Source organism: Phaenicophaeus curvirostris, chromosome 2 (assembly GCF_032191515.1).
Source record: "Phaenicophaeus curvirostris isolate KB17595 chromosome 2, BPBGC_Pcur_1.0, whole genome shotgun sequence".
Taxonomy (NCBI): domain Eukaryota; kingdom Metazoa; phylum Chordata; class Aves; order Cuculiformes; family Cuculidae; genus Phaenicophaeus; species Phaenicophaeus curvirostris.
The window spans coordinates 104,986,580-105,001,891 of NC_091393.1; the positions used below are offsets into that span (position 1 = coordinate 104,986,580).

At 51.5% G+C, this 15,312-nt stretch overlaps 2 protein-coding genes across 2 annotated transcripts; one reads left to right on the top strand and one right to left on the bottom strand.

Moving 5' to 3' along the window:
• Nucleotides 1-5,122: 5,122 nt before the first annotated feature.
• On the top strand, nucleotides 5,123-8,503 carry THBD (thrombomodulin). Its single transcript, XM_069850290.1, has one exon. The coding sequence runs from the start codon at nucleotides 5,184-5,186 to the stop codon at nucleotides 6,837-6,839; it is 1,656 nt and encodes a 551-aa protein (XP_069706391.1). The 5' UTR covers nucleotides 5,123-5,183; the 3' UTR covers nucleotides 6,840-8,503.
• A 131-nt stretch (nucleotides 8,504-8,634) lies between these two features.
• On the bottom strand, nucleotides 8,635-11,774 carry SSTR4 (somatostatin receptor 4). Its single transcript, XM_069850291.1, has 2 exons — nucleotides 11,372-11,774; nucleotides 8,635-10,924 (listed from the first exon to the last, which is right to left on the bottom strand). The coding sequence occupies exon 2, from the start codon at nucleotides 10,874-10,876 to the stop codon at nucleotides 9,638-9,640; it is 1,239 nt and encodes a 412-aa protein (XP_069706392.1). The 5' UTR covers nucleotides 10,877-10,924; nucleotides 11,372-11,774; the 3' UTR covers nucleotides 8,635-9,637.
• Between the last annotated feature and the right edge of the window lie 3,538 nt (nucleotides 11,775-15,312).

A 15,312-nucleotide genomic window follows, 5' to 3' on the forward strand; every position in this document is an offset into this window, starting at 1 on the left:
GTGTGACCTGCTGAGCCCATACTTCTCCAGAGCCATTGCCAACAACTCTCTCCAGACAAAACTAGAACAAGTTGCCCAGAGAAGTCATGGATGCCCCATCCCTGGAGGTGCTGAAGACCAGGTTGGATGAGGCTTTGAGCAACCTGATCCAGTGGGAGGTGTCCCTGCCCATGGCAGGGGATTGGAGCTGGATCGGCTCTAAGGATGCTTCCAACCCAAACTGTTCTGCTATTCTATTCTACGAAAACTGCCCAGAGTAGCGATCTAAATTAAGATGCAGCCAGTCCTTAGTGTAGCTGTGCAGCAACACAACCTTGCAGGCCTCTGCCTTGCATGAATGCCTGGACAGGCATGAAGTCTTATTTTTGGATGTATTTATTTGTCTGGCACTTCCTGGCTTGAGATATTTTTCTCGTTGTGTCTCATCCAGTGCAGGGAAATTCACCTTTTCTCCAAGGGATTCCTGCCCAGGACCTGCAGGAACATGGCTTGTACGCAGCTGGTGGGCACCACAAAACCCCAAACAGATCATCCAGATTAGGGAGAAGGGATCTTTGTGCACTTTTAATGATCCCAAGTGGAATTGCACACAGACCATGCATAGATGGGAAAGCACGTATATATTACTTAGTGGCCTGATTTTGACTTTCTTTAATCTTGACATAACAATTTAATATTGTTGTATTACATTATATTAATTGTACTGTATAATATTGTATTGTAATGTATTGTATTGTATCATGTAATCATAGAACTATAGCATGGTTTGGGCTGGAAGAGACCTTAAAGATCATCTAATTCCAATCCCTCTTTCATGGGCAGGGGCACCTCCCACTGGGTCAGGCTGTTCAAAGCCTCATCCAACCTGGTCTTGAACACCTCCAGAGACGGGGCATCCACAACTTCTCTGGGCAACCAGTGCCAGTGCCTCACCACCCTCACAGTAAAGAAATTCTTTCCGATTTCTAAACTAAATCTCTCCTCTTTCAGCTTAAAACCATCCCCCCTTATCCTATACCAGCACTCCCTGATAAATAGTCCCTTCCCAGCTTTCCCGTAAGCCCCTTTGAGTGCTGGAAGACTGCTATAAGGTCTTCCCATAGTCTTAATTAATTGATATATTAATTTATATTAATGCATAGCATTGTATTGTATTGTATTGCATTGCATTACATTGCATTATATTGTGTATAACTGTCAGTATTCTGACATTATGAACCTCACATCCAAAATCCAACAAACAAGCAAAGAAAATCCATGACATATACCCCCATAACCGCAGGTCAAATGAACTATTCAAAATACCCGCTATCAGCATTCCTCTGGCCAGAGGGTGACAGTGACATTTCAGATGAATCAGACTCAAGTAAAGCCAGAGATCTCCCTCCTATTATCGCAACAGACAGCCAGTAATGTCTTGCAATAACTTCGTGTTGCAGAGGAGCATGATTAATCCACTTTTATAAAGGAAAAGCATTATGTCAGCAGGAAGGGCATTTCTGTATCTGTGAGTCAGCTTGTCAGGGCCACAGCAGCTAACGCCTGTCACGCTTTGAGGCAAAAAATAGGGAAAAGATCATCAGAATAAAAAATTTTTAAAACATGATTAATCTTGTTTCTTCTGCCTTGATCCTCTTTCCCTTCTACTGGCAAGACTGACCCTGCAAACTGTGGTAGACAGGGCAAGGACATCAGCGAGATTGTTTTGAGAGTACTATATTTTTCCTGGAAATTGTATAAATATTTCTTATCATGTAGCCTTGAAAAAGAAATTTTAATCCTTTTATATAATTATTTTTATATTTTTAATAACAGAAATTAACGGTTCTTACTTTCCACCAATTACATTCTGTCTTCTTACTTTTTCCATTGTATGCCCTGACTTTCCCCTCTTATTTGGCTGATTTGCTTCTGAAAACACACAAAAAAAGGGGAAAAAGGAAAGGAAAATAAAAAAGAAAATAAACCCACCAAAACTCAAAAAACTGGGGAAGTAACAGGTCATACTAAAGGAAAGAAAGCTCAGTGTTTCCAAGCCCTTTCAGGAAACTTCTGGGAATTATCCCCTTTACACATTTTGTGGCAATGAAGAGCAACCGAGCTCTTCTTGTGTGAATTATTTGATCCAGGGAGTGACTGGCACTGAACAGAAGGTCTTAGCAACGTCACTCATACATACACTAATTTATCCCTGCTTTCCAGAGGTCAGAGGAAAGGCGGATCAGACCTACAGGACATGTGTCACCTAGGAGGAGATGATGGCTTTGGGTTGAGACTAGGGAATCCTGGCCTGAACCCAGCCATTACCCTGGGCTTAATTAGTGGAGAAAACGAACCTGCCCTGGGCCGTACCCTAGCCTGCCTTTTTCCTTTGGGCACAACCCTACTGATGAAATCAAAACCTACAGACGTTTACTTCCCATGCAGGTGACACAGCTGGAATTTTCAAGGGAATGAAATGATAGATTTGAATGCTCTGTAGGCTGAGATCTGAGTTCTCCATTGCTCCTCCTGCAGTCTGAGTAGAAAACAGCATTGCCTTGATACTCTTCAGATGAAGGAACGAGGTAGGCAGGGGCAAAGGCATCTGATAAAACAGCGTGAGCTCCCCTGCTTCAATTTCCATGAGGCTACATTTGCAGCTACCAAACAGCACAGCTTTTTTGGTTATGCTGTTTGGTTTTTTAAACATTATTATAATTATCATTATTGTTAAAGTTTAGTATTACTCTTCTCCACGTCTTCCCTTTTCTCTGCAGCCAGAATCAATGTCCACAGCCTCGTGTGACCTACACAAACCACAAAGGGCTGGAAGAGGACAGGAGTTTAATAAAGTAACTTCTTTGCAATGAGTGAAGTAAGAAAATACGTATTTGCTTCTCCGCAGGGGGTCCCAAGCTCTAATTGCAGTGACTGAGTCTTCTGGTTAAAGCATTGTATTCAAAATTAAAAAAAAAAAAGGGGTCAATTACCCTTCCCTTTGAGCGGTGAAGTTTTGGATGTTTGTTTTTCATTTTTATTTTGCTCTCGGCTGTTTTCTGACAGTAGAGGCAGATCCTGCAAAGATAAAAAACATGGAAAAGGTGCGGCTGTTCAGAAAACAGCAGCAGATGGGCCTGCAAGGCGAGACACCCCCCATGTCACTCTACTGCCCCTGATCCTGGATGCCTTGAAGGTACGGGGGTGTCTTTTTTGTCTGCAGCTGAGTGGCAGCCTCCCTAGGAGGTGACAGGAATGATTGACACACAACTGGGACACTTAAGCTTGGAGAGGTGCCAGATGAGCAGTGGTGGTTAGGCTGAAAGAGACCAACAGGTCACCCGTCTGGCTGTGACAGGGTGTCCTGAGTGGGTTTGGTAGTGGGGACAGCTCGTGGGGCTGCTGCTGGTGCTTCTGCCAGCATAGTCGCTTGTGAGCTTCTGGGGCTCTGTAGGCTTTAGGGTGGTGCTAATTGCAGTAAAGCTGATGTTGTACTGAGATGGGCAGCCTTACAAATGGGATGAGGAACTCGACGAGGCTCAAGTAGGCTGATTTCCCTCCTGATACAGAATCATAGAATGGTTTGGATTGGAAGGGACCTTAAAGCCTATCCAGTTCCAACCACCCTGCCATGGGCAGGGACACCTCCCACTGGATCAAATTGCTTGAAGTTGCATCCAACCTCGCCTTGAACACCTCCAGGGATGGGGCAGCCACAACTTCTCTGGGCAACCTATACCAGTGCCTCACTGGAAAACATTTCTTCCTAATACCTCATCTAAATCTCTCCCTCGCACTGAGACACAAGAGAATGGGAACAAAGGCTTCCCTTTTCTGCTGGTGGCAATTTTATGGCTTCAACTAACTTGGTGGGTTTTTTGTTTGTTTAATTGTAAAAATGCTAGAAATAATTTGCCATACCTAACAAAGTGATAAGATTTGATATTTTTAGAGACTTTGGGATTTGTTTTTCTGCTGACAGCAAGATTCGAGGATAGACAGTTTCCTTCAGATACTCTTGCTCGTAGATATGTCTGCTGTTGAGCATTCAAGATAAATTAACCTGAAGAAAATGGTGCAGATGAGACTCCTTTTCCTTGCCACTAAATTTAACAACTTTGCAATGCTTTTCAAGAAGGATGTTGAGGCTCTGGAGCGAGTCCAGAGAAGAGCGACAAAGTTGGTGAGGGGGCTGGAGAACAGGTCTTACGAGGAGTGGCTGAGAGAGCTGGGGTTGTCTAGCCTGGAAAAGAGGAGGCTGAGGGGAGACCTTATTGCTCTCTACAACTACCTAAAAGGAGGTTGTGGAGAGGAGGGTGCTGGCCTCTTCTCCCAAGTGACAGGGGACAGGACAAGAGGGAATGGCCTCAAGCTCCGCCAGGGGAGGTTCAGGCTGGACATGAGGAAAAAATTTTTCACAGAAAGGGTCATTGGGCACTGGAACAGGCTGTCCAGGGAGGTGGTTGATTCACCTTCCCTGGAGGTGTTTAAGGCACGGGTGGACGAGGTGCTGAGGGACATGGTTTAGTGTTTGATAGGAATGGTTGGACTCGATGATCCGGTGGGTGTCTTCCAACCTGGTGGTGCTTCTATGATTCTATTTCTGAAGTTAAAATACCAGAAGTAGTTTGTCTACAAGAAAGCTGGGAAGGTGCTCTTTATCAGGGATCGCAGGGATAAGATGAGCAGGAATGGTTTTAAGTTGAAAGAGGGGAGATTTAGACCAGATATTGGCATGAGATGTTCTCCTGTGAGGGCGGGTGGGGCACAGGTTTCCCAGAGAAGTGGTGGCTGCCCCATCCCTGGAGGCGTCCAGGGCCAGGCTGGATGAGGCTTTGAGCAACCTGATGCAGTGGGAGGTGTCCCTGCCCGTGACAGAGGGGCTGGAACTGGATGGGCTTTGAGGTCCCTTCCAACTCCTCCTATTCCAGGACTCTGCCGCCCCCCGGGTCCGTGCCCGCCGAGGGCTGTGGCGGAGGAGGAGCCGGGGGGGAGGGGGGAGGCGTGCCGGCCGGCTGCCCCCGCGGCCGGGATTTACCCGGGGCCGCCCCCGCCGCAATCACTCCCGGCGGCGGCCGCCCGTCCCCGGAGGCGCTTCCTTCCTGCGGCGGGGAGGGAGCGGAGCGCTTATAAACCGCGGCGGGCGGAGGGGCCGCCGGCATGCCAGAGATTTCCCGAGCCGGCCGGCCCCTCCGCCGCCCGCCATGCGGCGGCTCCCGCTGCCGCTGCCGCTGCTGCTGGCCGGGCTGGGGCTGGGGCTGGGGCTCGGCGGGGACGCCCTCGCTCCTTCGGCGGCTCAGTGCTTGGAGCACGACTGCTTCGGCGTCTTCTGGGCGGCGCTGCCGTTCGAGGGGGCGAGCGAGGCGTGCGAGCGGGGCGGCGGGCACCTCATGACCGTGCGCTCCACCGTGGCCGAGGAAGCGATCGCGCTGCTGGTGCAGAACCGCAGCGGGCGGCTCTGGCTGGGGCTGAGCCTGCCCTTCCCTTGCACCCAGCCGGCCAAGAGGCTCCGCGGCTTCCAGTGGGTGACGGGCGATCGCCGCACCGACTATGCCAACTGGGCGCCGTCGGCGCGGCGGTGCGGGGAGCGCTGCGTGACGGTGTCGCGGGAGCTGCGCTGGGAGGAGCGGCGCTGCGAGCGGCCCGCCGACGGCTTCCTCTGCGAGTACAACTACGCAGGGAGCTGCCCCCGCCTGCCCCCCGCCGACGGCGTCCCCGTCGCCTACATCACCCCCTTCGGCGCCCGCGGCGGGGACTTCATGGCTTTGCCGCCCCGGAGCGTCGCCGTCGTCCCGGAAATGGGCCTGGAGCTGCGCTGCGAGGAGGACGCGGAGACCGGGGAGCCGGGCTGGGTCCGCGCCGACCCCGGCGCTTGGCCCTGCCGCTTGGCTAACGGGGGCTGCGAAGGGGCGTGCGGCGAGGAGGACGGGCGGGCGCGGTGCTCCTGCCCCGACGGCAAAGTGCTGGCTCCCGACGGGCGCGGCTGCGGCTCGCCCTGCGCCGGTGCCCCCTGCCAGCACCACTGCGTCGTCGCCGACTCCGGCTTCCTCTGCATGTGCGACTCGGGGTACCAGCTGGCCGCCGACGGCAGCAGCTGCGAGGATGTCGACGACTGCGCCTTGGTGACCCGTGTGTGCGAACAAGTCTGCGTCAACACCGAGGGCGGCTTCGAGTGCCACTGCGACCGTGGCTACGAGATGGTGGAGGGGCACTGCCAGCGTTCGACCAACTGCTACAAGGCACCCTGCATGCAGCGGTGTGAGGATGTGCACAACGAGTACCGCTGCAGCTGCTGGCCCGGCTACGCCGTCAACCCGCAGGATCCCACTCGCTGCCTGCTGCACTGCAACCGCAGCCAGTGCCCCGCCGTGTGCGACCAACACAGCTGTGAGTGCCCCGAGGGCTTCTTGATGGATGCGGATGCCGAAGAAGGCTCTGTCTGCATTGACATTGACGAGTGCAGCATGAACTTCTGCAAACACAACTGCACCAACCTCCCCGGCAGCTACGAGTGCCACTGCCACGCTGGCTACCAGCTCCTTGACCATGACTGTGTCAAAATGACAGACGAGGAGGATGGGGAAGGAGCGTACTCAGGGGATTTCAGGCCTGGACCCCAGACACCCATCCCCAGCCGGACCCCACCAAAGATGGAGCATCTCCACCCTGGCGCTCTGGTGGGCATTGCTGTGGGTGTCCTCTCTGCAGTCCTGGCCCTGCTCGCCTTGGGGTACCACCTGGCAAAGAAGCGCTGCAGACCCCCAACAACCATGGATTACAAGTGCAGTGCCCCCCACGAAAAGGAGATGGGACTTCAGCCGGTTGCCTCAAGGTGTGACACCTCTGGCCAGAAACTGTAGGGAGACTGGGATGGACAGAGAGAGGGCGGTGAATGGCACTGAGTAGCATTTACTTTCCCCCCTGCCAATTTTTTAATGATAAAGAGACTTTGGGAAAGGCTATGATCACCCCTCTTCTGAAAATACTCACTGCTTTCCAGTCAACTCTTAGTATACTTATGCTAGATGGCAGGGAAAGTGGAAGGCATGGAGCACTACTCCGTTGTTGCTCCCTTCCCAGATGGTAGCAAGTGTTCGGTTTTCCTTTTCCCAAGCCAGCAGTTCGGTAGTGGGGTCTTCAAGGAAAAAGCACGAGTGTGTTACAGGAGGGGTATCTCCATCTAAAACTGTTTAAATCTACATCAACCATGGGACAAGAGCATGCCTGCCCCAACTGGATGAGTCATCGTGGACCATGGAAGGTCGCTTGGCCCCAGATCCCCCTCCCCTCGTCCAAGGGCTGGAGATGATGGTTTTCCTGGGGCAGTGAGGGGCTGGGATGTTCCTGCCTTTGTCTGAGTTTGGTGTAGTAGTTTTTAAATTGTTAGGTGATGGAAGAAGGAGCAAAGTTCTTGTGGTTAGCACTTTGCCTCCCTTCTCAGCCCTCCCCTTTGCCTTATTGGCAGAAATATCAGCTTTTGTTTTTCCCATTCCTATCTTTTGCCTCTCACCTCTGGCAGCTGAGCACTTTTCACCCTGAATCATGAGCGACAGCGGGGACCCTGCTGAGCATTATTGTGTGAGGGTAAAATGCCTGATTTCTATTCCTTCTTATCATTTTGGGGTGGTTTTGAGGGGACACAGAGGTTAAATAGGGATACCAAAAAAAACAGAACGATTTTTTTTCTGTGTTAGGAAAGGTCGTTTACAGCACTGGGGAACCTTGCATTCCTCGTTCAATTTGCTCCATGAATTTCTGCCATTTTGGGGTTAAACTGTTTGGGCTTTTTTCTACAAACCTACTTAACCAACCCCTCCTGTCCACAGGCTTTTTTTCCTGTTTTAATTTTCATCTTGTCCAGGGCTGAGTCTAATCCATGTTGAAGCCCATGACAAAACTTTCCTGAGAGGCAGAATCTGGTCCGTTGCTTACTTTCCAGTCCCAGACTGGGGGAAATCTGGGAAAGTATTTTATGTTTTTATTTTCCAGCTCCATCTTTCAGTGGGGAGACAAGGCGCAGCTCTGCAAAGCCAGTGTGCTGCTGGGCAGAGCTGGTGGGTCCTGCTCTGGCAGTCACGGAGAGGCAAAGCCGGCAGCTGTTGGTGCCAGCACTGGGTAAGCGGTGGAGAGGGTGCTGAAGGCTTTAGGCCCATGAAATATCAACCTACAGCAGTGCATAGCTTTCCCACAGGAGTTTTGCAAGCCTGGAGTCAGAACTTGGGAGGGCTGGATGCTGCAGAAGGGCTGCAGAACTCGGAGTGAGGAGGTTGTGTCCTACATCTTCCCTTATATGCAGCGTTTCCCCCTCCTGCTATAATAGAGCTACATTGCGACATCCAAGGAGAATAAAGACATTGTATAAACTGTAGCTTTCCTAATGTAAATGGTTCAGTCCACTGTTTTATACACCCGGCACATTTGTAAATACTTATTTATTTATTGGAAATATACCCTATGTGATGCACAATCACATGGTGATTCTGTGTATAGACCAATAAAGCTTTTACAGTCTGGTTTATAGAAAGCTGCTAATGAAACATTCTTTCTCTTCTTCCCTAAAGTGACTGTTTTTTTCCCCACTGTGCACTGTCCTGCCTTGCAACTAGAGCTCCCAAAGTCACAAACTCTGCTGGAAAAAAAAAAAAGAAGCAGCTGTGGGCTCCTAGCAGAGCATCAGGCTGCAAGCATACACTGCCAGTTATTTCACCAGTGTGATTAAAATAGAAGGAATGAGCCATAAATAGTAGAGAACAAAAATAACATTAAAAGGATGAAGTTAAAACCAAATAAGCTGGAAATGGCTAATCTAATGCTACCTTGGTGTGGCCAAGCCAGTATAGCCCCAGTGCTATTTCTCAGTTGAAGTTTCTTTGGGTACGTGTTTCAAGTACCGCAAGAGATAATGTTTTACCTGTAGCAGAGAGAATAGGATTGGGTTCTCCTGGGTATTACTGTGGAAAATACAGTCTTGGTCCTCTGTGTGCTAAAATCCCCTTGCCTCGGAATTTGGGGGGAGGATGGGGGGTGTGGTGGTTTATTGGTGCGACCTAAGTTTTTTTCATTTCCCCATTAGCTGAAGGAAGGTTTGGGACTCCCTGGTACCTGCCAAGGCTCAGTTTGCGTAGTCTCAAGCTCTAATCTCTGGTGTTCAGAATCCTCTTTTTTTTTTTAGCCTTTTACATGAGATGAACCCAAGGGGGTCAAAATGATGCTGTGCTCTCAACACCCTGCAGAGCTGGTGTAGAAGTCCATTTCAGTGCTACCCCCACACTCTGCTATAGACATAGCAGGGCTTCAGGTTGTTTCTCCATCTTTCAGAACATATTTTGGGAAGGAGTGGGAAGTTTGTGTTCTGTTAATCTGGAGGAGCACCCACCCTGTTGCTACAGTCAATGTTCACTAACGCATTTTGAAATCCTCATCATCACTGGTCCCAGCAGAGGCTCCTTGGTACCAAAGGTAATGGCAATAATCACTCAGTTGACGTAATTAACTGTATCACGGGCCAGTCTTATGGCTTTTTATTTTGTCGCACAGCACAGCACAAGTGAGGACTGGCGGCATGGGGCAGGGCGTTTTGCCCTCTCTCTGGCTGGAGTCCCCTTTGCCCGTGCCTGATGGAGATGCTTATCTGGGGGTTGGCAAAGCATGAGGCACCCTAGAAGGTGGTGGTCTTTGAGAGGAGGGGTCCAGGCTTGCAGCAGGGCTCAGGGTGCACGGGCTCCTGCTGACAGGGCAAGGGTGGGCACATGCAGCCCTTGCCCTTATCATCCCCACGGGGAGTGGCACAGTAGTCAAGGGGCTCTTCCTCCTCCTCCTCCTCGGCAGCCTCCTCCCTGGTGTGGCAGCAGCATAGGCTGGTGTCGAGGCAGCGGCGCATCACACCGTGGAAAGAGTGCCGGAAATTTTCAGAGAGGAAGCCGTAGAGGATGGGATTGGCGCAGCTGTTGGAGTAGCTGAGGATGAGGGAGGCGTTGTTGACCGTGGCATCCAGGCGGCCGGGCAGCAGGAGGTTGATCAGCTGCACCACATAGAAGGGCATCCAGCAGACCACAAACATGGCGACCACCATCAGCACCAGGCGTGTCAGCTTGCCTTCAGAGCGCCGGCGCTGCTGCCAGCCCACCCGCTGTGCCACTGCCCGCATCTTGCCCACAATAAGCAGGTAGCAAAGCCCCATGGCCAACACCGGCAGCAAAAAGCCCAGCAAGGTGGTGTAGACCACAAAAGCGGCTGACCAGGCTGGGCTTGGCCACAGGAGGTTGCAGGCCACCGACTGGCCATCACGGGTGGTTGCTGTACCGGCAAAGATGGGGATGGGTGAGGCCACCAGCAAGGAGAGAAGCCACACGCCCCCATTGACCATCTTGGCCACCCGAGGACGGCGGTAAGTGGCTGCCCGCAGCGGGTGCACCACCGCGATGTAGCGGTCCAAGCTGAGGACGGTCAAGCAGAAGACGCTAGTGAACATGTTGAGCCCATCAACGCCCAGCACAGTGCGACACAGGGCCCGGCCGAAGGGCCAGTGGTGCAGGGCGGCTGATGTGGCCACGAAGGGGATGCTGAGCATGAAGAGTTCATCGGCGATGGCCAGGTTGAGCAGGTAGATGTTGGTGGCCGTCTTCATCTTGGCATAGCGCAGGATGACAAAGATCACCAGGGAGTTGCCCAGCAGTCCCAGCAGACATACCAAGGCATAGATGCACTGTATCACCACCATGCCTGCGATCTCTCCTGCCTGGCTGCCCCAGTCCGCCTGCCCTTGCTGCTGGCCGGCCTCCCCTGTGGCCGCACTGGTGTTGGGAGGCACCTCGGAGGCAGCCCAGCTGGATACGGTCCAGAGGGGCACCCCCGCTGCCGGGGCCCCTGGCGGGAGCTGCTCAGCACCAGCACTCATGCTGGGTGTTGGTCCATGAATGGGACACTGCTCAGGATGGGGGCCAGCCTGCAGGCAGGGAATGGGCAGAGGGAGAGAAAGGGATGAAAGCTGTGGCACACAGCAGAGGCAAAGCACAGTCCCTCGCCATGCCTCTTGGATCATGGCCACATGCATTGGGCAGCTCCGGCTGTGGCACCCCTGGTACCTCCAACCACCCACCCCACTCCCACCCAGACACTTTCACATCACTCCTCAGGGCAGCATCATCCATCTCCAGCCCAGGGCATCCAAGCTGTTTGGGATCTTAGGGTGTTTGGGCACAGCGTATGCATTAACCGTGCACAGGGAGACCTTGGCTGCTGGTGGCACCTCAGCTGCCAGTGACAAACTGATAGCATGGCCTGGGAATGAAGTCCACCATCTGCCTGAAGGAACCTCTACAAATCTCAATGGTTTCATTAACCCCTGAGGGGAAAGCAAACAGAAGGAGAAACGGAGCTGGAGATATTTTACCTCTCAATCCTCCAGGGACTGAAAAAGCCTCCCGCCTCCCTCCCGGCGGGCAGCAGCAGCTGGGAGCCGCTCCGGTGTGATCCGCGGGCTGTTGGCGATGCAAAGTCCTGCTTGACCTGAATCAGACGACCAGAAGGATCTGGACCTTTTAAAGTGAAAGACAGACCATGCTTGCCGGATGGGGATGCAGGCTCTTCTCCCTCACCCCCATCATTTATACCATGAAAATCAGCTTTCCCATTAAAAATAAAGAAATAAGGCCGGCCGCTGATTTACGCTCTCCGCTTTCCAATTGGAAAATAAAAGCAGCAGACGTACCCTTCCTCCTCTCCTCCGAGACGCGCGGCGTTCGGCTGGCTGCGGCCGCGGCGAGGGGACGCAGCATCCTCCGGCGGAGCGGAGCCCTCCAGCCTCCCCGGCCCGATCCTGGCGCCGCAGCGGGCGGGATGCTGCAATCCGGGCAGGGGTCCCCCTCGCACCCCGCCTCCGCATCCCCCCCTCGCACCGGCGGGTCCCTCTGGGGGCCGCGGGATGGTCCCCGCTCGGGCGAGGCGAGAGATGGAGGCAGGTTGCCCTGGCGACTGCCGGCAGCCCGCCCCCCCGCGCTCGCTCCCGCGTCCCTTCCGCGCATCCCCGCATCCCTTTCCCCCTGCCCTTCCCCTTATCCCCGCATCCCTTTCCCCCTGCCCTTCCCCTTATCCCCGCATCCCTTTCCCCCTGCCCTTCCCCTTATCCCCGCATCCCTTTCCCCCTGCCCTTCCCCTTATCCCCGCATCCCTTTCCCTCTGCCCTTCCCCTTCGGCACGCTGCGAGGCAGGGGGACCCCCGGCTCTTCCCCCAGAAAAGCATCCTGCAGCGCCGGGTCTCCCACAAAAAAAAGGGATCAGGGAGTCAGCGGGGTGAGCACCAGTCCAAACCTGGCCCCAAAACTGGTTATGCACGAAAAATGTCACCCCAAATCGAATTCTGCACTGAATTTCACGGTGAAATGAGTAAAAAGGGGCAGAGATTTCATCTTTTCTTTTGCTGATTTGTGTTTGTTTTTCTTTTAAGCAACTGTTGTGTTTGGGTGTTTTGTTTTGTTTTTGATGAGAGGGATCAAGGACATCTTTGTGCTGAGAAATTACTGGCAGGGCTCAGCTCAGTGACAGCCCAGGTCTGAGTGTCAGGGTGGACCACTCATGGGTGCCTGTGGGGCTTGGGACTTTCTGATGGTGCAACCCTAATCCTACACTCCATCGCTCCCTCCTGTTCAGGGTCACCAAGTGGTGGAGCAAAGGACCTTTTTCATTGTTATCCACATACCATGCTCCCAAGTCACCCGCGCTGGGTGAGCATATGGGGTCATGGAGGTTTTGGGAAGTCAGAGTGGAGCTGTGAGCTGATGGCGAGCTGGCTGAATGAGTTCATTTGTATGTGGGGGTAAAGAGGGGGGATGGTTCTGATTGCATGGATGGGAATATAGATAAACACATATATTATATTACTGAGAACAGGCTGGATGTGTATGGGAAAGCAGGTGCATTTTTCCTCTTGGTGCTTAAATATATGACCATAGTTAATTGTGCAGCTGGCAAAGATGTTTTGGCTATGACATCCTAGCTTAAATATTGTGGATGTTGAGAAGCACAGAAATGCTGGTACCTGGTGAGGGGAGCAACTGGGAGCGGAGCATCCAGTCTCCACATCCTGCTCCCCTCATCTCCATGGGTTGTATTACTGGGGGAAAATGACACTCTGGTCCACTGCGATGACACAAATGTTCTCAGCATCAGTGACTGCTGGGGCTGGGCGCGGAGGCCCAGGAGAGGCACCATCCTCCAGGGGTTCCTGCTGCAGTCAGCAACCGGAAAATGTGTAATAAAACAATGAAACCGCCTGGAGATTACATCGACCCCCTCCACCTCCCAGGAGGAACAGGAAACTTTTAAATGCTCTTTTACTGTAAACGAGGAAACTCCTTCAAAGTAAGCAGGACTTCTGCCCACATTGTACTGCTGGTACTAGTCCTCCCATTGAAAAGATTTGGGTGGGCAGAACAAGGGATGAATAGCAACTGCTTTGGCTGCAAGGGAACACTTTGTGGTAGCTGGTGCCATGAGAACCTTCTTGTAGGTGGCTAAGGGTGCCTTGACACAGGGCAGTCAGTGCCCCGGGAAGTATCACTCCAGCAGCTTGGGAGCAGCTTTCCTGCTTGAGGTGACTTCCTAGGGGATCCTCCTCCTAGTGCTTGCAGAAGGTGAGTTTTTGTAAGCCAAAATGCTCCCCACGGTTGGAAGGATGACCAGCAGTAATGTCTTTAAGCCCTCTCTTGGTGCTCCCCTCTGTGCTGAGCTAACCAAACTTTACTCTCTCTCCTGCCTTCCAAACCTCATGCAGCTGAGAGATTTGAGATGATAAATTCTTCACTGTGAGTGAATTCTTTTAACTGAATTTGCTAAGAAGCAAAATCAACCCATCTTCCATCAAGTAAAGCTCTCCAGATGGTTACTTTAAAATTAAGTCACTCCCCACCCAAGATAGCATCAAGTGATATTTAAATTGCTTAAACCATGCCCCCCATCCTCAACATCCACAGACTGGAATAATAAAAATTGGCTTTGCCAGGTGAAATCTGAACCCTTTCATTACTAGTTTATTGCAAACACCGAACAAGCTGGAACATGAATATGTTTTCTTGGATGCCAAGTGTCCACCCACCTGATTCTGCACCCTCTTGTCTTACAGCCATGTGAACCAGGTGTGTGAGCCTGCCTTATTCCAGGCCTGCCTGATGTCAACAGTGTGTAACTGGGGCTGTGTGCACGCTCGTGCTCGCGCGGGCAGCTTTCCCTCTAACAGCAAACTACAATCACTGCCAGCTCAATATTTGTAAACCCAAGCCTCCACCCTGCCCTGCCTGGTCTTGCAGCAAAAGACAGCTGGTGATTGCTTTTCTTTCCTTTTTTGCGGCTACAACAAAAAAAAATACACCTTGAAATACAGCCAGAGGAGTTTAAAACAGCAAACAAAAATTCCTTGTTCTCCTCTGATTGAAGTGAAAAATCCAATCAAATATAGTGCTGGGCAGAACAGACTGCTTTTTTTTCCCTTTTAGACTGTTTTTTTGATTTTTTTTTTTTTAAATCTTGTCCTAAAAAAGTAAATGCAGTTTCAAAATGGAACAGGTGAAATATTCCAAATTGAAAATGTCTGCAAAATAGAGTTTAAAATAGTTTATACCCTGTGGTGCAAAAAGTTTCCAGCCCTAGCCAGGCTCCATTGTGTGGCTGGTTGAGCTTGCACCTGGGATGCTGGTGTGGAGGAGCTGCATATAGACGTACCCAGCAGGAATATATACATGAGACTGTCGAATTAGGCAAATTTCCATATCTCAGTGCTGATGTAAACACTTATCATTATGAGGAACATACCATTTCCTACAGTTAATGGTCCCCATGGCTGATTATCTCACTATTACCAACTTACATCTGGTTTCTAATCTGATTAGAAGCAAAAACACGCTGAGGGCTTTGCAAGGCTAAAACCTCCCTGGAAGGTTCATCTTTGTCAGGCTGGACCATGTGGGTAGCTGGGGCTGAAGGCACGTTCTTGAGATCTAGAGTTTGCTTTGCTATTACAAAGTGCAACCACTTTGTCAGCATCCAGGAGCTGCTTTCGGAGATAAAAATAGGTCAATCCCTGCAGTAAGAACTGAATTAATATAAAACTGACACTGCCAAATGTGCATTTTCTCCATTCTTAGCCTTTCAGGCTTGAATATAAAACCTAAGCATCTTCACTTTGCAGCCTTCATAGATATTCCCCTCTGGTTTTAGCTATGCAGAAGGTAAAAACTTCTGCATATCAAAACCTCTGTTGGAATATTGTGCAGTTGGGAAGGAGGAGAAAGAATTCAGACTCAAATGCCTGATCCAGCTTGTCCAACTTTAATTGCAGCG